This window comes from Scardinius erythrophthalmus (genome assembly GCF_964197995.2).
Source record: "Scardinius erythrophthalmus genome assembly, chromosome: 23".
NCBI lineage: Eukaryota > Metazoa > Chordata > Actinopteri > Cypriniformes > Leuciscidae > Scardinius > Scardinius erythrophthalmus.
In genome coordinates, this window is record NC_138243.1 from 11,831,535 (window position 1) to 11,854,404 (window position 22,870).

The following is a 22,870-nucleotide window of genomic DNA, read 5'->3' on the forward strand; positions in this document are numbered from 1 at the left end:
CGCAGCCGGCCTACACATTACAGTATCCGTTAGACACACTGATTCATTTGATTACATTTTGAAAGGAAACACAAGCTTTATGTACATCTAAGAAGCTTGATCTTTGGTACATGTGCACACTGAAAGACCTTGCCATGTGAGATATAATTTTCGAATTTAATGAATGAGTTTTCTTATACTCAAACAGATCTTCCATCTGACATTCTCATGTCTGGACAAATCTGTCTTTTGAATCAAATAATGACAGCATTTATGAGCACTCCCTGGCAACTAAATGAAAATAACAGCGAGAGGCCTTTGAGCTCTGGTGAACATTAATTTGCTTCTTTTCATTCTCTCTTTCTCACACTCTCTCCCTCTTCAAAAAAAAAAAAAAAAAAAAAAACCTTGTTTATTGCACATTCCTATTCATTCTTCACTCAGCATGGGAGGATCACCATTATCTACTCCTCAGAGAATGCGTCCTAGCGTCGGTGCAGAGCGAGGGCTGAATGAAACCAAAGCCACGTTTAACGTCTCATGCATGTTGCATTGGTTTTCAATTTGCCATTGAGCAGAACGGGGACAACAAAACATGTACTGGCCTTTGATTCGGAACAAAGAAAAGATGGAAAGAGACAAATGGAATCCCATTTTCCAGAATACACTACACTCCACAATAGAAGTGTACCGTATGCCAGATCCTCGTGTCCTCCAGCGACGTCGTTGGGAATGATTTTCACTTCTCTATATTCGCGAGAAACAGTTAGCGCGCAGCAGTATGCACAGTTTTCAGACGCTCAGCTGCGTTAATGCCGGCAGAATGTGGATCACCACCCAGGCACAGCCTCTTTTGAAATTACCCATCATGCCTTGCTATGCGAGCGGGGCTGTTAGCGTCTAAAAGTGAGGGTGCTGGTGGAACGTTCTGTTGTTGGATAGTTAATGGAGCGTTCTGTGGTGGGGTAGGGGATGCTGGGCCCCTCCATGGGCGCTCTCTGGCTGGGTGGGGAGCAGGGTCCCGTGGTGCCCGTGTTGATGGTGGGCACTGCCGGAAGGGCCACAGTCTGGATGGTGCTCCTCTCGCGGGGGGGAAGCTCCTCCAGCCCCTCCAGGCTTTGGGGGGGACCATCGTAGCTCATGTTGAGCCGCAGGGGCTGATGCGCCTGGCAGTAGTCCACTATGGGCTGCTCGTACCTGTAGAAGGCCAGAGTGCTCATCTGGTGAGGGACCTGTGGGGGGTAAAGTAGAGAGAGAGCAAGAATGAGACAAGTTGAAGAATCTTAATTAGAATAATTAAACCATCAACAGTCATTAAATCGTCATTAAAGGGGTAGTCGTTCAAAAATGAAAATTTTGCCATTATTCACTCAGCCTCAAGTCATTTTAGACCCGTATGACTTACTTTCCTCAGCAGGACACAAAATGAGTAATTTTGAAGATTGTACTGGTTGCTCTTTTCCATGCAAATATAATGAAAGGGGACTAGAGAATTCAAGCTTTACAAAAAATATTCAAAAGCACCATGAAATATCAAAAAGTGGTCCATTTGACCATTTGAATAGGCCACAAAGTGCTATGAAGTTTTTTGAAGCTTTTTGTGACAAGAAAATGTAAGTTGTTATCCACTGATAACATTAACCGCTACAACCGGAGTCAAAGTTGAACTCAAAAAAACAGAATCAGTCTGATGTGTGAATGAATCATTCAGACTCAAACTGAATTAATAATTCATTGAAAAGGTCTGATTCAAAAAAATATATTCACATATCAGTCATTGCTTTACAATAAGGTTCCATTATTTAACATTAGTTAACCACATTAGTTATCATGAACTAATGATGAAAAATAGCATTTCTTAATCTTAATGTTAATTTCAACATTTACTAATGCATTATTAAAATCAAAAGTTTAATCTGTAATTATTATTGATAACACTTTAGTTTAGGTCAAATTTGCATTATTAACTATCATGCATATCACTAGGATATTGGCTGTTTACTAGTACTTATAAAGCACATATTAATGGCTTATTCTGCATGACCATCGTCTACATCCCTTAATCCTACCCAATACTTACTTTACAACTATTAATAACCAGTAATTAGGAGTTTATTGAGGCAAAAGTAATAATATGTAGTGAGAACTGGAGCCTTAAACTAAAGTGTGACCATGTTATTTAATGAACCTGACTTAACATGTACTAACAATGAACAGTTCTATTTTGTATTAACTAATATTAATAAACATGAATAAATACTTCAACAAATGTATTGCTCATTGTTATTTAATTATTTAACTAATGCTAACTAATAGGTAAACCCTATTGTAAAGTGCTAACAATCATTCAAACTGGAACTGAATTAAAGTTTCATTAAGAAGATCTGAATCAAAAGAATGATTTGTTTACAACATTGCTATGCTAGTTCTCTCGTGAAGCATATGAATAAAATCAATCACTCAGGCTGCAATAGCGATTCATTTAAAAGTTCAGATTTGAAACAATGAATCATTCACAAATCTGACATATAGTACTTCTCCCATGAAGAATTTTCAATTTTCAAACAACTTACATTTTGGTCTTTTTTGATCACAAAAAGCTATTGTATGACTCTGAATATTGCACATGAGTCATACAGTACCACTTTTGACAGACCGCTTTTATGGTGCTTTATGTTGCTTGAGAGTTCCTGTCTTCATTCAATTTATTTTATGAAACAAACAAACAAACAAACAAAAAACAACCAGGATATTCATCAATATCTATTGATGTCTATCTATTGAGCCTGTAGTGTTCCAAGGACAAATGAAAGACATACAGGTTTGGAACGACATGAAGGTAGGTAAATAATGACATTTTTCATTTTTGGGTGAACTCTCCCTTTAATTAGAGTAATTAAACCACCCCCTCACCACAAGAGTCATTAAATAGTCATAAAATATCTCAGATAATGATTCCACCACCAAGAGACATGCACACATTCCAACATCCCTCATTCCCCCATCGTTCCCAGCCCACTCGCGACTTCCTCTTTAAGCTCTGCTTCCGTCTGCATTTAGAAGCTGCCTCGTGGCGCCTCGTTTTCAAAGAGGAACCGCGCTGGTTGGGGTAATAGCTTTTTACACCGAGTGCAAACCCAGCATCTGTCTTGCTTCCCAGTGTGTGTGCTGTGCTCGCTGGTGACTCACTCTGTGTATACACAAGAGGCAGAACACACACGCACACACACACAAACCCCCGCATAGGCTTCTGCAGCTATTCCTATGATAAGTGACACAAGCAAATATGCCTTTCCATTTCATGCCGTGACTCTCGGAGAGGCGTTGAGGAGAAACATGCCACATGTGGCTGCCTTATGCGCACTGCAAAAAATATTTTAATTTTACTGGAAAATATGACAACAGATATAACTGATAAAACACTGACTGGTAAATGTCCTTAAAACAAGATACATTTACATTATTTAAATAAAAATGCATAAATTATAAAAAAAAAAAAAAAAAAAAATTCAGAGAACTCCATGAACTATGAGTTTATTTTTCCCAAACTCATCGACAAATTATTTCCTTGCATGTTTTGAACAAAACTTAGTGCAGTTTACACTTAAGGAATCAGTGAATGAATAATTATTTAGAGCTGGATCTTTTCAATGAACCAGTTTATCCAGTTCATATTGAGCTCAACTCACTGACAACTTAATTTGGTTCTGTTTCTCACACACAACTATCACATAGCGAATGAGTCATACATTCTACATTTATGGTGATTCTATCATCATTTTTGGAGCTTATAACAGCTATGGTCACTATAAAGTGTCTTCATATGGAAAAGAATCTTCGAAATATCTCAAATTTAGTTCCAGATGAGGAAGAAAGTCTTTTTGGAATAGATTTGGAACAACAGCATTATACAGAATATGATTTTTTACGACGTAACTCGCTGCTTAACTACCATAGTACGATGCATCGTTGAAGAAATCAACTAGCTAGTCACGACTGTTTCCCGAAACCATATTGTCGCAAAGTGGTCGTTCAACCACGTTGGTTTATGACGTCATGCACGTGGTGGAGTAAAAACTTATTTTAATGAAATTTAATGTCTGAGATCGAATTAACGCTATAGATGTTTTGATATAAATTACCGACATGACATATGAAGACTATCTAATTTTTCTCAGTTATTTTGCTTTAATCATAGGCTCATTCTTACGTACTAGAGCACGTTCAACTCTTTAAATCTCTTGCCAAACTACAAGACGTATATGACATTTGTATTTATTCTAAATAAAAGACACAGGTTGTACTGAATGTCAGCTTGCTTATTTTGCTCAAGATAAGGATTTATTAAAGGGATAGTTCACCCAAAAATGAAAATTCTGTCAGTAATTACTCACCCTCATGTTGTTCCAACCCCGTAAGACCTTCGTTCATCTTCGGAACACAAATTAAGATATTTTTGATTAAATCTGAGAGTTGTCTCACTCATCCATAGGCTTCTAAGGGACTGAAACTTGCTGGCCCAGAAAATGTATTAAAGACATCGTTAATATAGTCCAAGTGACTCCAGTGGCTCAATCTTAAGTTTATAAAGCGATGAGAATACTTTTTGTGCGCAAAAACAAACAAAAATTACGACTTTATTTCACTTTTCATTTCCTTCTCTCTGGGCCTCGGGTCTTTTCACGTAGTGTTTAAGCGTAGCGCGTCTGTGTTGCACGTCACCACGTAGGCTCACTATTGGGCGACTCTGGTCATGTGTGATACCTATGGAGATAGGTATCATGATTAGAAGCCTATGGAGGAGTGAGACAACTCTAAGATTTAATCAAAAATATCTTAATTTGTGTTTTTCACAAATTTCAGTAATTACTGACAGAATTTAAATTTTTGGGTGAACTATCCCTTTAAGTCCACATGTCGTGCAATCTAGAAACTATGCTTCTAACCACAGCTTGATGGCTGTCGTTTCCAACTACACAACTGTGCGATGCTGTTTGCAAACGATGGTTTCTGGAAACACCGACTCGTTTAACTATGCTGATAGCGACGGAACTTGCGACCATAGTTTGCTAATGATGCTTTCGGGAAACGCACCCCTGAGCGTTACTGACAGACTGAGAAGAGAGGTGCTGCAACAATGTAAAATATGTGGAAAATAATGTATTTTTTGAACATTCATTGAAAGCCTATTCTAGTAGACCCCAAAAACAAAATATAAAGACTTTTCAAAGAAAAAGTACTTCATATTTCCCCTTTAATTCAAGATATATTCTTTGAAATCTTACTATCCAACACAGTTTTGCTTCTAAAGTAGCTGATCTTGTTTTCAGGATTTTCACACATTATTTCTGGAAAACATGACAAAAATACTGATTAAAAAACTATTTTTGCAGTGTTCTCTTATCTCGTACTGTCACACACAATGACAAATCATGCTGAAGCAAGTTTCCATGTATTTCCACTGAACGACCAGAGTTCATTGCTTTTAAAGGGGCGAATTAGTGAACGCTTAGAGATAGTGAAGAGCGACCAAGCGCGATTACCGTCACTGAGCACTAAGTGAACATTAGTGACAAGAGAGCTCTGCCGGTGTGGCACACGAAGAGATTTTACAAAGAGACTCCTGACAGGAAGCAAAATAAATAAACAACGTCAAATGCAGGCCCGGCTCGCAAGTGCAAATGAGATGTGTTGTGTCAGCGGATCGGGTTTAAAGCTCTTTGTATGCCACAATTAATCCACTTCCCCATATTCCCCTGAGCAGAGCGAATGGCTTTTGCATGGGCACAAGCAGAATGCACAGCTACTTAAAAAAACTACTTTACTTAAAGTGTCATGGGATTTGTTAAGAAGAAATGGATAGTCATCTAGGGCCAGTACAAGGAATGTTAAAAGCAGTAAAGCCAACACTAATATACGGAAAGCGATTTTGTACGAATACATGTGTATTTGTGTTCATGTGTATGTGAAGAGCACTTGCTCATCAAAATTCCATTTAACATGGCCATGCAGCAGCTCATTTGCATTTAAAGATACATGCAGGAAAATACAGGATGTTTTTTCCTCCACTCAAAAATGGAAACTTCACAGACACATTCTGAGGACATCTGAGACTTATATTACATCTTGTAAAAAGGGGCATAATAGGTCCCCTTTAAAGAAAACAAAATAACTAATTTACTCATTTAAATTGCAGGCCTGCTTCTCCAACAGCATCAAATATTAATACATTATGTCGTATTATCATGCAGTGAAGACTGTGCCTATAATTTAAGTAGTTTATTTTACATTTGACTACTTCAAGACATGATGCTGCTTTAACATAAAACTTCAAGAACTTATTTATTAAGTTTAAGAATTTATTCTGCTGCATATAATTGATTCTATTAATAAGCAAAACATTTTTATTATTGGTTATCAGCTGATGGTGATGGCAAATATCAATATTAATTGACCTCTCTGATACAGTATATCGGTCCTTTTGGCAACATCAATCACAAAGAAGAAGCTATCTTGCAAAAGCACAGGAAGAGACTGTGAGCTGATCTATTAAATAATGGTTATTGCATTTTACTACTCTGTGTGTTTTGGAGACAAGTGGGTTGGACCTTTAGTCTATGAGGACCCTCAGAAACATTAAAAGGTACCAGGGTAAAAAGAGAGGAGCGCTTGCCAAAATCCAAACCACTGCCCCAGGTGGCTTGAAAAATAGAAAATGAATGAGAAAGAGGTTGGAACATTGTTGTCGAAATGAAAGACCTTTTGAAACTGTTTCTTATACAATCTGACACATATTGTCTGATGGCTATTTGTCATGATATTCAATATATATATATCTTCAATATATATATGATATTCAATATATATATGATATTCTCATATATATATATCTTATATATATATATATATGAGATAAATATGTATTTACTGTTAAATGACTTGCCATTTTAACCAAACAGACATTGGGCCCTATTTTAACGATCTGAAACGCACGTAACTATGTGGGCGGGTCTTGGGCGCTGTTGCTATTATACCGGCGTGATAAATGACTCTTGCGCCCGACGCAAATCTAAAAGGGGTTGGTCTGAAGTAGCTTCATTATTCATAGGTGTGGTTTGGTCGTAACGTGAAATAAACCAATCAGAGCGTCATCTCACATTCCCTTTAAGAGCAGACGCACTTTTTCCATAGCGGATTGCTATTATAACGGCGGATTTGCCACCCAAATTAGCCAGGAGCGGTTCACAGCCGAGGAGAGCGACGTTCTCGTCACAGCCGTAAAAGAGAGAAAAGTGACATTGGGGATGGAGAAACACACCCAAATTAGCTTCGGTTAAACAGGCATATAATAATTTGGGTAATTGTGTAAGCTAGATGTATACTTTTATAATAAACTATCTATCTATCTATTGTAATAATGTATGATTTGCAAAAATGAAAACTGCTGATTCTGTGTAGATGAGAGAATCAAAGTGTATGTGTGTTGTGCATGCCCTACATTGATTATGGCCAAGCATGCGCCCTTAAAATAGCATATAAATAACATGCGCAACGCGCCACTGACTTTAAACTGTTTTTTTTTCGGTTAGTGGCGGAATTGTTTTCTAAACCTACAAAATAGCATGAAGGAACGTTTGCGCTGGAACACGCCTCCTCTTTGCGCTGAACCGCCCCCCGGGAGCGCAAGTTTATTTCTTAGTTAACCGACGTGCGTCTGTGGAGGGAAAAGTCCGCTGTGCATGGGTGCAAAATAGGAATGATGCATGCGTCAGTGTACAAAGTTAATTGCGCTGGGTGCAAGATAGGGCCCATTGTTGCCAAAAAGATGTATAATGTTTGATGTATAATGCAATAATACATTGATTTTTCTCTACATTCCTTCTCCGTTAGGTGGTTGGAGTGGAGTGGTTAAAAGCAAGTTATTCATTTTGATTAATAAGAACTTTGAAATATTTGGAATAACATAAACAAATGAATTAATATTTATTAAAGAGTTAGTTAAAATTAAAATTCTTTCATTAATTACTCACCCTCAAGTCGTTCCAAACCCATAAGACTTTCGTTCATCTTCAGAACACAAATTATTTTTTTTTTTATGAAATTTGATAACTTTCTGTCCCTCCATAGAGTATTAGCTATGCAACTACCACTTTAATGCTTCAAAAAGTTCATGAAGAGATCATAAAACTAATCCAAATGAATTGAGCGGTTTAGTCCACATTTTCTGAAGAGACTCGATAGCTTTATAGGATGAACAGATTTAATTTAGGCTTTTATTCACATATAAACATTCTTCAACTCAAACATCAGTTGCGGTTAACGGAAGCTCAAGCGTGTACGTTTGACGTGCGAGAACCAATGAGGTTCATTCTCCTGTTACGCAGTACATTTGAGCTTCAGCAAGAACCAATGAGGTTCATTCTTGCGTTCACTCTTGTGCTCTCAGATCCTCATTTGTGTTCTAAAGATGAAAGCCTTATGGGACAGACATTTTCGTTTTCATTTCATTCATTTTTGGGTGAACTATCCCTTTAAGAATGTAAATGGTCCATTTTGATTTGCTATCGAATGAAAGTGACTTCTCTGATGAAGAGAAGTGTCACATTGTACAAGTTATAATGTGTGTCAGAGGTAAATAGCGGTCATCTGAGAGATAAATATCTAGTCCAGAATGTTTATGCTAGTGGAATGCAGTGGAATATCCAAATGAAAAGACATATAAATGATGAACAGGGTGAATCCTGTACAATAAGGCAGACATTTGCAGTGAGTCAAACCTTTCCAATGAGCACTCAGTGGTACCATAGCAGTACTCTCTCCAGCTCAGTGGGTTAGTCCCACACACACGCTCTCTTCTCTCATTCTCTCTCTCTCTCTCTCTCTCTCTCTCTCTCTCTCTCTCTCTCTCTCTCTCTCTCTCTCTCTCTCTCTCTCTCTCTCTCTCTCTCTCTCTCTCTCTCACAGCTATTCCTTCCTTCGGCCACTCCCAACAGATCTGCAGTGAGGTGGCATTGATTAATTATAATATACTAACTACGAATTCTGAACAGTGCATGTACATAAATCTAGACTAATGTGTGTGTGAGGGACAGAAAGGGTGTGTGACAAGTCATAACTACACCTTTCAGCACGGCAAAGTGACAGACGTGGACCTTAGTCAGGGTAGACACTATATTTAATTTAACACAAATGAAAAATGTCCGTGAGAGACAGACAGACGTTCAATGGGTTTCACTGTCTTACAGGAACAGTTTGCCCAGAGTGGATGCCATGAACTGACTTATGGGTCAATGACATGATGCTCATTTATTAAAAAATGTATAAATTCATAAATACATTGAGTTAAGTACACATCTTGATGAGCATGTTTTAATTACTTCATTAAAATTAATTTAAAAAGTCTTCAGGGTGAAAAATATCAGGGTGACACAATTGTCCTGATATTACAATGAAGAAAAAGAAAAGCCTCATTAAAAGATTACATTCTTGGAAACCTTATTAAGCTGGTGAACATCATATTTTATTATTGATTCTTTATAAGTGAAAACTGCAAATAAAAAATTGAAAAGCATTTGTCCACCAAATCACGTAGGAGCCAAAATTTAGAAACATGTAGAAAAAAAAAGGAATTCTTTTTTGTTGTTTTGCTTCAAAGCCACTTTACAGGGATAAACAGGAAAATAATGATTCATTGATGCAAACAGAGTTCAATTCTACAGAGCCCCTAAAGGGACGTGGTGGTGGAAAAATTTTTAGGATGGGAGAAATTTTTTTTTTTTCAAATCTTTTGCGTTCCCTCGCAAAACTTTTGCGTTCCCCCGAGAAACTTTGCGTTTCCTCGCAAAACTTTTGCGTTCCCTCGCAAAGATATTTGCGTTCCCACGCAAAACCTGTTTTGAGCTCGGACAGATCACTTCCTGTTTAATGTCCCGCTGGCAGTGTTTCAGAGCTCCGTACGTTAATGGAGCGTTTCATAGTGTTTGAACTTGGACTCAAGTTTAAAGATGCGGTCAGTGCTTAACTCAAGGAGTTCAGTGAAGCTGGCAATATTCACATAGGCTATTCGAACGTCCATATTCTTGAGCTAAACGTTGTTAAAGCACAAACGACACCTATTTACAATCACAGTAACCTAGACAACGAGCTACAACCCAATTATCATCAAAACAAGCTTTATAATATAGGCTAAATGGATCTCTATGAGCAGGCGGCTGAGATACAAGTTCAACTTCAAAGGGACCGTCGACAAAGTGCAATATATCCCAAAAAACAACTACAGCATCAACAAAAATAGTCATTGACTTCAATGTTACAAACTGTAGTGCCACCCAATTCAGTTTACACATCAATGGCGACCCACTGGTCATACTACACTGCTTTTGCACATTTTATATTATGAAAAATATTCAATAACTTCACTGTAACACACCAAATTTAGTTCACACATCACCGCTCTAATGTTGGTTATAGGCCTACAACACTTAGTTTGGGAAGTATAATTGCACATAAAAAATAAGTAGGCCTATTCTTTACACAAATTATATTGGTACTGTACGCAGCTTTTGCATTATATTTGCTCAGTGAATTTGATGGCATCACTGTATAACAGTGTGAAGTTATTTATAATATATTTTCTAAAAAGGGTGAAGTTATTGATTTTATTTCATAATAAATAATTATAAAAAAATTTTTTTAATCAAACTATGTAGTATAACCAGCAGGAGAGCAGTGATGTGTGAACTGAATTTGGTGACAGTACAGTGTGATCACACAATGAAGCTATTGAATATGTTCAATAATATAATATAAAAAAGAAGGTTTGGGGATTTGCACTTTACAGACGGCCCCTTATTTGAACTTGTCTCTCATTCGTCTGGTTAGAGACAAATTAATATTATAAAGCTCGTTTTGATGAGAATTGGGTTGTAGCTCGTTGTCTAGGTTACTGTGATTGTAAATAGGTGTCGTTTGTGCTTTAACAACGTTTAGCTCAAGAATATGGACGTTCGAATAGCCTATGTGAATATTGCCAGCTTCACTGAACTCCTTGAGTTAAGCACTGACCGCATCTTTATTTTTGAGTCCAAGTTCAAACACTATGAAACGCTCCATTAACGTACGGAGCTCTGAAACACTGCCAGCGGGACATTAAACAGGAAGTGATCTGTCCGAGCTCAAAACAGGTTTTGCGTGGGAACGCAAATATCTATGCGAGGGAACGCAAAACTTTGCGTGGGAACGCAAATATCTTTGCGAGGGAACGCAAAAGTTTTGCGTGGGAACGCAAAGTTTCTCGGGGGAACGCAAAATATTTGAAAAAAAATAAAATTCTCCCAACCTAAAAAAAATTCCACCACCACGTCCCTTTAGGGGCTCCGTACAATTCTGCTGTAAAGCAGCTCTAAAAAGAAAACAGTGTCATCGTTCAGCTGAAATCATTCAGTGTTGATTCAGTTCTGTTCAATAACTGTGTAAAGATCATTAAAATATTAAATGAGCTTAATTCATATAAAGCAGCTCAGTAGAAAACAGTGATGGCATTGTCCAGCTCACAGAAAGGACACAGACCCTCAAGGTTATAAAGTCTCTGAAAATATCAGCTAATTTGACTTTTTTTATGACAAGGCAAGCCTAGTTTACGGTGTAACATGTCACATTGTGCGATTCACCCAAAACCTAATATTATATAAAAAAAATAATAATAATAAAATAAAATAAATCATGATATTTGAATGAATGAATGAATGAATGAATGAATGAATGAATGAAGTTTACCACTATTCTAAAGTTTATGAGGTGGTAGGATTTTTAAATGTTTTTTTTTTTTCCTTTTCTTTATCTTGGACATTCGTATTAGTCATTTATCCTCATGCTAGATTGAATTATTTTTTGGCTTATTTATAGCACACAGCAAGTAAAACTTTTTATTGTTGGTCATGTATGCCTGAATACTATCCCATAATGCCTTTGGTCTCACCCACAGGTGAGGTTTAAATGCTTTCTATAAAGCATCTGTAACGAATCTCCTGTTTTGTTCCCGGTCCTGGGTGCCTTCATTTGGAATAGTACATATTGTGATGTTCCTTAACTCCCTGTCTCTTGCCCCATTACCCAGATGACAACACCATGGCCAACTATAGTCAAATCGCTGGGCTATTTGTCCATTACGGGTGACTATGAAAGCAGGGACTCATCAGTATGTGAGGGACATGGTGTCTCTGCCATTCCTGTTTATTCAGAGCTTAACAGGGTATTCTTGTGCCCTGGCCACTAGTTATGCAAATAAGCATGCTCACGTAGCATATTAAAGCCGTACAGTCAAGCTAACACTTTGATTTGTTGCACGCTGCTGGTCTTAGAAGCATGCCAACTAGCTGACAGCGAAGGCTAATAGATTGCCTTGCCGAGCACCGTAAGGAATCTGTAGGATTCATTCCCAACAGTCAGGCCAAAACCTTTTTATTACAAGAACCATTACTGCTGTGCATGTGCAGTGCATTCATGCAAGAGGAAATTCGGTGCAACAATGTATTTACCATGTCTAAGAGGCTAAACAAGGCGCAAGACATTCACCATCTGTATGCATGAGTCATCCTTCTATAGCTAAGCATGCACAGTATGGAATCTGCTAGATCTTTAGTTAATAAGGTGACAAGTACGATAAGCAATATTAAATCACTCAGGTTTACCAGCACAGTCTGCGTGTAATAGGGAAATCTACACGCAAGAAGATGTTTCAGCCTTAAACGGACACATTGTGCAAATGCGATTGTGTTGCAGTTAGAATACAAGGGCCGGTTTACTCCAAACATAATATTCTGTCATTGTTTACTCTTATGTATGCTGTTATTTTTTAGCGCAATTTTCCACCGGACAAATTGCGATTGTTAACTCATGATTTCTGTTCTGTGCGTCTGTGCGCACCAATCTTGCACTTCTATCTACTCCTCAACCAGACCACCTAGAGACTTCGGGTTTTCGGCATTATGTTAAGGAAGGTCTAATCTCGGGAATGCACAAAAAAAATCCAGGAAAAGATTTACTATCTCTTAGTGTTGTGATCCCATGAGGTGAGAAAATTGCGCTAAAACACTCACCGAGTTTTTACTACTTGTTTCTGTGGAACTCGATAAAAGAGTTAAAGATCTCACCATACAATGACAAAAGGACTAAAATCAAAGTGTGAAATAAATAAATAATTGTGACTAAAACAAATAATTGTGAGGTAGTTAATAAGAAATATTGTTAAGAGAGATTGTGAGATATATGAAGTTGCAATTCTGAGAAATGAAGTTCCAATTACGAGAAAGGTGCATATTTTCGATTGTTTTATTACACAGATCTCACCGTACAATTTATAAAAACACTTAAATAAATAAACACAAGTAATTGAAGTGTTATTAAGTGGTATAAAGCAGTACAATTGTGAGTAGAAAACAGGTTATTGTGAGGTAGTTTTTAATAAGAGACATTGTGAGATATGAAGTTGCAATTCCAAGGTATAAAGTTGTAATGAGAAATAAAGGTGCAGTTGTAAGATATAAATTCACAGTTATGATATATAAAGCCACAATATGATATATACTGTATATTCACACTAAAGATAACAATTCCATCTGTCAGAATTATGAGAAACAATATATTGCAGTTGTGAGATGGTCACAATTGTGAGAAATAAAGTCGCAATTGTGAAAAACAGTCACAATTATAAGAAATAAAATACAAATGAAGATATATGTAGAAGTATGACATTTGTGAGAAATTAAAGAGATTTTTTTTTTTATATATAATTCTTTAAGTTGGCAGCCCCTATTCACAATGAACTACTGTAAGGCAAGAGTTGCATAATGATTCTTTAGATATTTCTACTTTTATGTTCCATGAAAAACAATGTGGGATAGAGAATAATAACAGAATTGTCATTTTTGGCTGAACTATCCCTTTTGGTTTGTTTACAAAAGCAGCAAACTGGCACCAGGGCAGGACGCGCAGTTACAAATTATCTTCACAATGGTTTGGCAGAAGTATTTTTGTCACTGTCGAGAGAGTTTAAATCGTCCCTGATAGGGCTTAAAAGTGTTTGCATGCATGTGCGTGTTAGTGTTGCATCAGGGTGCGTGAAAATTTAATGCAGCTGTTCTGAGAAGAGGAAGATGACACAGATGTTGCACGGGGAGCCCGTGTGACACTAAAGACACCAGACACGCTTTCAATGAAGTAAAACACATGTCTGAGGGCGAGTTCGACTGAGCAGCATGAAATTTAAACAAGCGGGAGGGGAAGAACATGTTTAAGAGAGAAAAGACACTCTGAAATAAAACTGTTAATTGGTGGGAACAATTTTTCTTTAAAGGGGAATTATTATGCCCTTTTTTACAATATCTCTCAGTCAAAAGTCTCAGGTGTCTCCAGAAGTTTCTGCTCAAAATACCCCACAGATCATTTATTATACCATGTTGTAAATGCCATTTTTTTTAATGGAAGGAAAAACGTGCTGTTTTTGTGCATGTATCTTTAAATGCAAATGAGCTGCTGCTCCCCGCCCCCTTTCCAGAAGAGGGCGGAGCCTGTACAGCTCGTACCTCAGATACTCTGCCAACAACTAAAACATTATGTTTGGTTTTGATTATAATTTCTATCCCGGTCACGCTCACGTGGCATTGCAGTTCTTCCTCATCATGAAAGTTGATACATTTTAAAGCCATATAAATCTAAACTTCTGATATATGGATTTCTGAGCGCACACATCTGAAGCACGTGCACAGAGAGCTGGATGTCAGACGGTGCGTCCCGTGAGTATTAAACTAAGTTCTCTTTCACGTCTTGTTACATTTAAGCTGTCAAATATACACAATGATATGTCAAACAAAGTTCACATACACATCTATTATGCCTGTGAACATAAATAGCTGGGAAAGAAATTGCATGTGTCTATTAGATCTGTGTATTAAAGTGAAAGCAGAGTAATATACAGTACCTACTGCTACTAAATATGCTGTTAATATGAATCAAAAAACAAAAGAAAAACAGAAAATCACGTACTGCTCTTGATTGAATAACTTTAGTAGCATTATTAAGAATACATTTCTTACTTGAATGCTGCTGTTAAATGCTCTGGACATTCAAGGTCACCTTTAAGGACGCAAAAACAAGACAAAAATACAGATTTTAAGAAATGCATCTAACAAAATAATGAATTCTCTGCAGAACAGATAAGTCTCAGTTGATTGGACAAAAACTTAATTAATCTAGTTTGTGTTGATGACCACAATGAAAATACAAGATTTGACTCATCTCTGTCTAGCGCCATCATGCATGTCTCCGTTCCTCTTTGTGACAATGCGCCATCTCCCGTCATCCTTTGAAGAGGTAAGCTTCGTCTGCCCGCCCAAAACTGCTGTGTCCATCCGTCCCAATCTACTTTCATTTTCACTCTGTCTAGCTGATGAACATTTCCAAAAAGTAAAAAGGGTTTTTGGCTCTGTGGCAGCTGCCCCTGTCAACTTTTAATCAGGGATATTGAAAAGGAGTGTGTGAACGGGCCTTTTTAAGCTGGGGCTAATCAGACATGCCTCCGTGAACTGGACCGAAGCCAGGCCTGTTTGAAGAACTCGCTCCGTCTCTGCCTTTGTTTCTTTCCCTACTACTTTCTCTCTCCCGTCTGATTTCATTTCAGAGAGGCAGATTATCTGAAATGAGGCATTCTATCTGGAAAAAGGCACTCAGGATAAGCCTTTAAGTGAAGATGCTTCTGTTTGAAAAGGATCGATGCGGATTGTCTCTCCCTCCTGTGCATCTTAGTCCTGGCTTTCTGCTTTAAGGTGCTCTTGAGAAAGAACTAGAGATAATTTACTGTTCTTTGGTAAATGGACAAATCCCCAATTCTAATAAATGGAGCTTTAGACAACAGGTTATGTTCTGTTGGCAAATCTTCTTGTCTGTTTAGTATGCCTCTCTCCACCTCAACTATAGTGTCAGCCTCAGACGGTACGCCCACAAAACGTTCGCTGACTGTCTGATGCAAATTGCACACAAAAATGACATGAAACCACTAATTGGGATCTGATTGGCTGTTGCTACACACCTCTTAAAGAGATGGTTTGTAATTTCGTGCACCAAATGGCACAAAAAGTGTTTCCAAACATGCAGAAGCCAAATTAGGTCAATTTCAGAACTTATTGTATAGCCTCTGTGTGTTTGTATACAATTTGGTGCCACTAGTGGTGCAAGAAATTGCAATCTTCACCTATACAGGTAGTTTTAAATTAATTTTATATAAAAAATGTAATTACTCATTGGAAAAACATGCCTGTGGCGAACTTTCTGCAAAAGGATATTACAATACTTCTTCCACGTTTTGCACCACCTACTGGACATTTCAGTAAGTGGTGCAAAAAACAAACAAAAAAAAAACCGCCTCGGTTACGACTGTAACCTCGGTTCCCTGAAGAGGGTACGAGCGTTGCGTCGAGAATGACGCTATGGGGAACGCTTTGCGTGATGACGTCTTGAAGCACATGTAAAATCAGTCCAATGGTGTAGCGGGACGTCAGAGGCGGGTGACGTCACGTACCAGGAAGCTATAAAAGCCGGCCCGAAACAGAAAACGAAAGCTTCGTAAAAGTCTGAAGTCGAGCTGACAGGCATGAAGGAGATATGGCAAGGCGACGCAACGCTCGTTCCCTCTTCAGGGAACCGAGGTTACAGTCGTAACCGAGGCGTTCCCTTTCAAGGGAACTCCCGTTGCGTCGAGAATGACGCTATGGGGAACGTCTATACCAACGCCTCCATAGCTACGAATGTCTGTCCTGTGTGTAATCTAATAGAGCAGCACTAGGATGACAAAACATGAGACCCTGGAGCAGAGTCTAGATCCAAAGAGTAAAACCTGACGAAAGTGTGCGGTGAGGACCAGCCTGCCGCATCACAGACATCCTGTAGTGAAACTCCTGAAATAAGGGCCTTAGAGGCCGCCATACTCCTTGTAGAGTGCGACCGGACAGCCAAAGGAGAAGGCTGCCCAGCCGCCTCATAAGCAAGTGAGATAGCCTCGACCACCCACTTGCTCATTCTTTGCTTAGACACCGGCCCTCCCTTGTTAGGGGAGCCAAAGCAAACAAACAACTGATCACTTCTGCGCCACAGGGCAGCTCTGTGGACGTAGGCGTCTAACGCCCGAACTGGGCAAAGCAAATTATTAGCCTCCTGGTCCGCATTCTGGAAGGGAGGAGGACAGAAGGCCTGCAGAACAATAGGTCTGGCCACATTAGTGGGGACCTTGGGGACATAACCCGGTCTGGGATGGAGAAAAGCTTTCACCATACCCGGAGCAAACTCTAAGCAGGACGGAGCAACCGACAATGCTTGAATATCCCCAATTCTCTTAAGAGAAGAAATAGCAAGAAGGAAAATAGCTTTCAAAGTCAGAAACTTTTCCGAAACCTCCTCAATGGGCTCAAAGGGGGCCAGGGACAGGCCTTGTAGAGCAATGGACAAGTCCCATGGCGGCACCCTAGAGCGGACTGCAGGCCTCAGCCTCCAAGTGCCACGAAGGAAACGAGATACTAGAGGGTCCTTCCCCACAGACATTCCACCCAAAGGAATGTGGTAAGCACCTATGGCCGCCACATAGACCTTTAAAGTGGACGGGGTCAGACCTGCAGTGAACCGGTCCTGCAGGAACTCCAGCACTGTACCAATTGGGCAGTGGACTGGGTCCAACCGACGGTCACTACACCAAGAAGTGAATACTCTCCACTTCAGGGCATAAAGTTTCCTCGTGGAGGGAGCTCTGGACTGTAGAATGGTCTCAACAACCTCAGTTGAGAGACCTGACTCTATGAGCTGGGCCCCCTCAGAGGCCAAGCCCACAGGTTCCACAGTTCTGGGCGGGGGTGAAATATTGAGCCCCCTGCCTGGGACAGAAGGTCTCTCCTGACGGGTAACTCCAGAGGATGCCCGTCGAGGAGGGAGACCAGATCGGGAAACCATACTCTGCCCGGCCAACGCGGGGCTATAAGAAGCAGGCAAACCCGGTCCCTGCGAACTCTCTCCAGAACTCCCGGGAGCAGAGCAACTGGGGGAAAGGCGTACAGACGTAGCCTCGGCCACGTCTGAACCATAGCATCCAGTCCCAGAGGAGCTGGATGCGTGAGGGAGAACCAAAGTGGACAGTGAGAAGTCTCTCGAGACGCAAACAGATCCACTTGTGCTTGGCCGAAACTCCCTCCATATCAGCTCCACCACCTCGGGGTGGAGCCTCCATTCCCCGGGCCTCGGCCCCTGCCTCGACAGAGTGTCTGCTCCTATATTCTGGACCCCGGGGATGTAAGCTGCCCTGAGTGACAGTAACTTCCCCTGGGACCACAAGAGGATATGGCGTGCCAAGTTGGATAACGGGCGCGAGCGCAAACCCCCTTGGTGGTTGATATAGGCGACTACCGAAGTGTTGTCCGTATGTACTAGCACATGGTGTCCCCTGAGATCTGTGATAAAGCTCCTCAGAGCCCGGAAGACAGCTAACATCTCTAGGCGATTGATATGCCAGGAACGATGATGGTCTTCCCACAGACCTTGAGATGAGCGACCCTCCAGGATCGCTCCCCAACCCGTGAGGGAAGCATCCGTCGTTAGCAGTTTGCGACGACAAGGAGCTCCCAACACTGGGCCCTGGGACAGGAACCAAGGTTTCTTCCACATAACCAGGGCACGTAAGCATCGCCGCGTGACCCTGATTGTGCGAAATGGGTTGCCCCTCGGGGAAAACCCCCTGGTCCTGAGCCACCACTGCAGGGGCCTCATGTGCAGCAGTCCAAAAGGTATCACGTTGGAAGCTGCTGCCATGAGACCCAACAGTCTCTGGAACTGTTTGACAGTGAGTAGCTGGCCTAGCTTTACACTTTTCACAGCTGCAAGAATGGACTCTATACGTGGCGGTGACAGGCGCGCCTGCATCGACACTGAATCCCACACCACGCCTAAAAAAGTGGTCCTCTATAGTGGAGAAAGCACACTCTTCTTGGCGTTCAGCCGTAACCCCAGCTCTTTCATATGGGCGAGAACAACATCTCGATGTTGAACCGCCATCTGCTGCGACTGAGCTAAAATCAACCAATCGTCGATGTAGTTCATAATGCGAATGCCCTGGAGGCGCAGTGGCGCCAGAGCTGCATCCATGCATTTGGTGAAAGTGCGGGGTGATAAAGCTAGGCCGAATGGAAGAACACGATATTGGTATGCTTTGCCCCCGAAAGCAAACCTCAGGAACTTCCAATGACATGGACGGATGGAAATATGGAAATATGCGTCCTTGAGATCTATCGTGACAAACCAGTCCTCGGACCTGATCTGTGGCACGATCTGTCTCAATTAGGGCTGAACGATATGGACAAAATTTCATATCTCGATTTTCATGCCAGATATCTCGATATCGATACAATACGATATGACTACGTAAGTACTAAAAAAACAATACATTTAGAGTTTGTAAAATACACACTGATGTCTATGGAAGAGGTAATAATAATCCTTTCCATTATAATTCGACACGTTTTATTCATATCAGATACACATTGTGTAAGTAACTTCAATGTTTACTCTATTCCCCAGTTCACCAGCCACTTACTTTTCAGTATTTCGGGAGAAGTGGATGAATTCACGTGTTGTAAACATAGAGGTTGTAAATCCAACAGATCCGATTCTCTGAACTGCGTCTGCGGCACAAACTAACACGGCGGCGCCCATCGCGCATACAGCTCAACTAACGCGATCGTTATAAAGGTGTTTAAACAACAATATACTTCCACTTGCATATATTTGACAATCGGAATATCAGATATTTCATGCCATAGCTAACACATTTGTGAATATTCTGAATAAAAAAGGAAAAATGACATAAAAGCAGATCATCATTCATTCAGCGCTGTTGCGGTGTGTCACGTGACAAGCAATGACGCGTCACCATGGAAACGCCGCCGCCCCCCCCCCCCCGGTAGTGTGCGCGCGCTGGCTTTAGCGGTGCATTCAAGGGCACTCGTAAAACTGATGTTTGTTGTGACTGCCAGAGTTGTATGCAGGGCGAGCGCGGAGAGGGGAAATCTATATCGTCTATATCGTTGGTTTTTCGATATTAATATCTTGAAAGTTCATATCTCGATATAGATACGATAACGATATATCGTTCAGCCCTAGTCTCAATGTCAACATTTTGAACTTGAGCTGCATGACTGACTCGTTCAGAACTCGAAGATCCAAAATGGGACGCAATCCCCCGTCCTTTTTTGGAACTATGAAGTACCGGCTGTAAAACCCGGTTTCCCTGTCGGAGGGAGGTACATATTCTATGGCCCCTTTCTCTAACAAAGTGTTTACTTCCTGTTCCATAACCAGAACCTGCTCGGGGCCCACCACTGTGGGCAGGACCCCCATAAACCGAGGTGGGCGTTTCTTGAATTGTATCTGATACCCTTTTTCTACGGTCTGCAGGACCCAACGAGAAACATTTGACAGTAGCTTCCACGCTGTCAAAGATTCTACTAGAGGTACCAGCCTCTCGAGACTGGTTTCTGGATTTTGTTGTTGTTGAGCAGTCAATTCGACGCCCTGTAACGGCGCACCGGCAGGGAGCGACCGAACAGACTGCTCTAACACCCTCCTCGGAGGGGGCGGGCATCCCGAGGCCACTACGTTTCCGGGTGGTCCTTGAGATATGTGCTCGCCGGAGACCGCTGCGCCCTGTAACACCGATGGCGGCAGGGTTGGCAGAACGGTCCCCTGAGGGTACCGAAGAGAGACGGGCACCGTAAAAAGAGGTGTTAACCGCTCTGCTTCGGGGGGGACTACCCTCATTAATCCTGAGCCCTCGGACATCAGGATTTCTTCCCAGCAGCCTTCTTGGCGGTAATAACGGTCCGCAGATCCGTTCTACCCCTCGAAGACTGCTGGGTTTGAGCGCGCCCTCCGTGTCCCCGAGATTTTTGTGGGGGAGCACGAGAGGACACGCTCTGCTTCTGAGTGGCACGATGCTCAGCACCCTTTTTAGAGGAGTGAGGCTGCTCCCGCTCAGCAGCCTCATAGAAAGAACGGCGGGGAAGAAGCTTTTGAAGAGCAGATGCTTGTTTAGCGGCTTCTTGTGATTTTGCAACCGCAATATTTACTGCATCCCCAAATAACCCGGCAGTGGAAACCGGAGCGTCTAACAGAACATGCTTCTCTTTGTCCTTAATATCGCTCAGGTTGAGCCACAGATGCCTCTCAGTGGCCACCAGGGCTGCCATAGACCGCCCGATAGATTTAGCGGTCTCCTTGGTGGCTCTGAGAGAAACATCCGTGGCTCTGCGCAGTTCAGCCACAGTATAGGAGCCAAAACACTGTACATACTATTTGGGATATGGAATAACCTTATATTTGATTTATAAGGGTTATATTACTACATTAATAGCTTATTGCTAATAGTAGTCGAACATAACTTTATTAAAAGATTATTATTTCTCAGTTATGTTTCTTAGTAATGTTAAGGAGGTTTACAGAAAACGATCATTGATATATTTTGAATTATAAATGCTGTTTTTGTGATTTGGAAACAATGAAAAACATTTTCTGTTTAGCTCAGGGTTTATGTTGAATTTAGGGCTACCGCCCCTTTAAGAGAATTGTGCTGGGTTTCCCGCGATACCGTTGAAGCGTTATAACTGACTTTGGACGCTCGGAGCCAGCTGTGAAATAGGACCTGAGCGATATAGTTTTCTTACCGTAGCCTATGGACGTTACATTGTCTTAGAAATATCAGACAGCATTAGTTTTGGTTTAAGAAATATTTATTTTATTACTCCTGTAAGAAGATTTCACTGTGGGACCTGAATAAACGGTCATTTTTGTTATCCTTTGACATTGGAGTCCTGTGGAGTTTTTTATACCCTGATACAACGTTCTACGGCACGAGTAACTAACTTTTGCAAGGGATTGGACTGCTGGCCCGAACATAGTAAGAAAACTGTGCTCTAGGAGGAAAAAGGATTCAAGAATCACGAACTGCTGGAGCTCTGCAAGGAAGGAAAAGAAGCAGATTGGTGGGCAGTGAGTACTGAAGAAAAGAGAATGTGGATGCTATTTGTGCTTTTTCTGTTGAGTGGAGACTCAAAATTTAACATGCTTGTTGCTAATTAGCTAAGTTGGTGCAACTTTAGCTACAATTTATAGCACTGACAGCCTCTTGTGAGAGTGATAGAGAAACGTCTTCACCAGGCAAATAGGCAAATTGATTTTTTTGGTTCTCACTGTAACTTAAATTCATCAAGATGAGCCAAGCAGACTATTCAACCCCACAACCTGAACCTACTGAAGCTAGACAGGTTAAAGTCACAGCCAAGGCTTATGAAGAAAAAGTCCGTCATGCCATTAATAAAAGGAAAAACAAGCTAGGTCAGCTAACCAGCAAAATGAAGCAGATATCTGAGTCAATGGATGAAGGTGACGACAGTAACCTGCCAGCTGTAGAGAAAATGTTAACAGTAGAGTTCAATAAACTGTTTGGAGAGTTTTGTGAACTAAATACATCAGTCAAAGTGTTACTGGATGAAACATCAGAAAAGAATGCAGATCAGGAAGGATGGTTTAAGCCGAAGGCCGATATGTTTCATAACTTTGCTACTAAGGCTGAGAAATGGATAAAAGATGTGCATCAGCGCATAGCCGAGGCTAAAAAGACGAATGAGGAGATTTCTCCTGAAGATAGTGCATCAGTGTCTATTGCTTCGAGAAAGTCAAGGAAAGGGTCTAAAGCACCATCCTCAATATATTCCAAAGCATCCTCTGCATCAGCGGCCCGTCTGAAGGCTGAATTAGAGAGAGCTGAGCTACAAGCTCGAGCTTTCACTCTAAAACAAAAACAACT

The 22,870-nt window shown here is 40.7% G+C and overlaps 1 protein-coding gene across 1 annotated transcript in view; it reads right to left on the minus strand.

Annotated features, from left to right (window-relative positions):
• Positions 1-872: 872 nt before the first annotated feature.
• The window catches only part of LOC308683586 (leucine-rich repeat transmembrane neuronal protein 4), a gene marked incomplete at its 3' end in the record, with an annotated part of 114,690 nt that continues 92,692 nt past the window's right edge, over positions 873-22,870 (minus strand). Inside the window, exon 2 of the mRNA XM_081354087.1 lies at positions 873-1,211. Within this exon, the coding sequence (XP_081210213.1) occupies positions 873-1,211 (339 nt within the window). The remainder of the gene's footprint in view (positions 1,212-22,870) is intronic.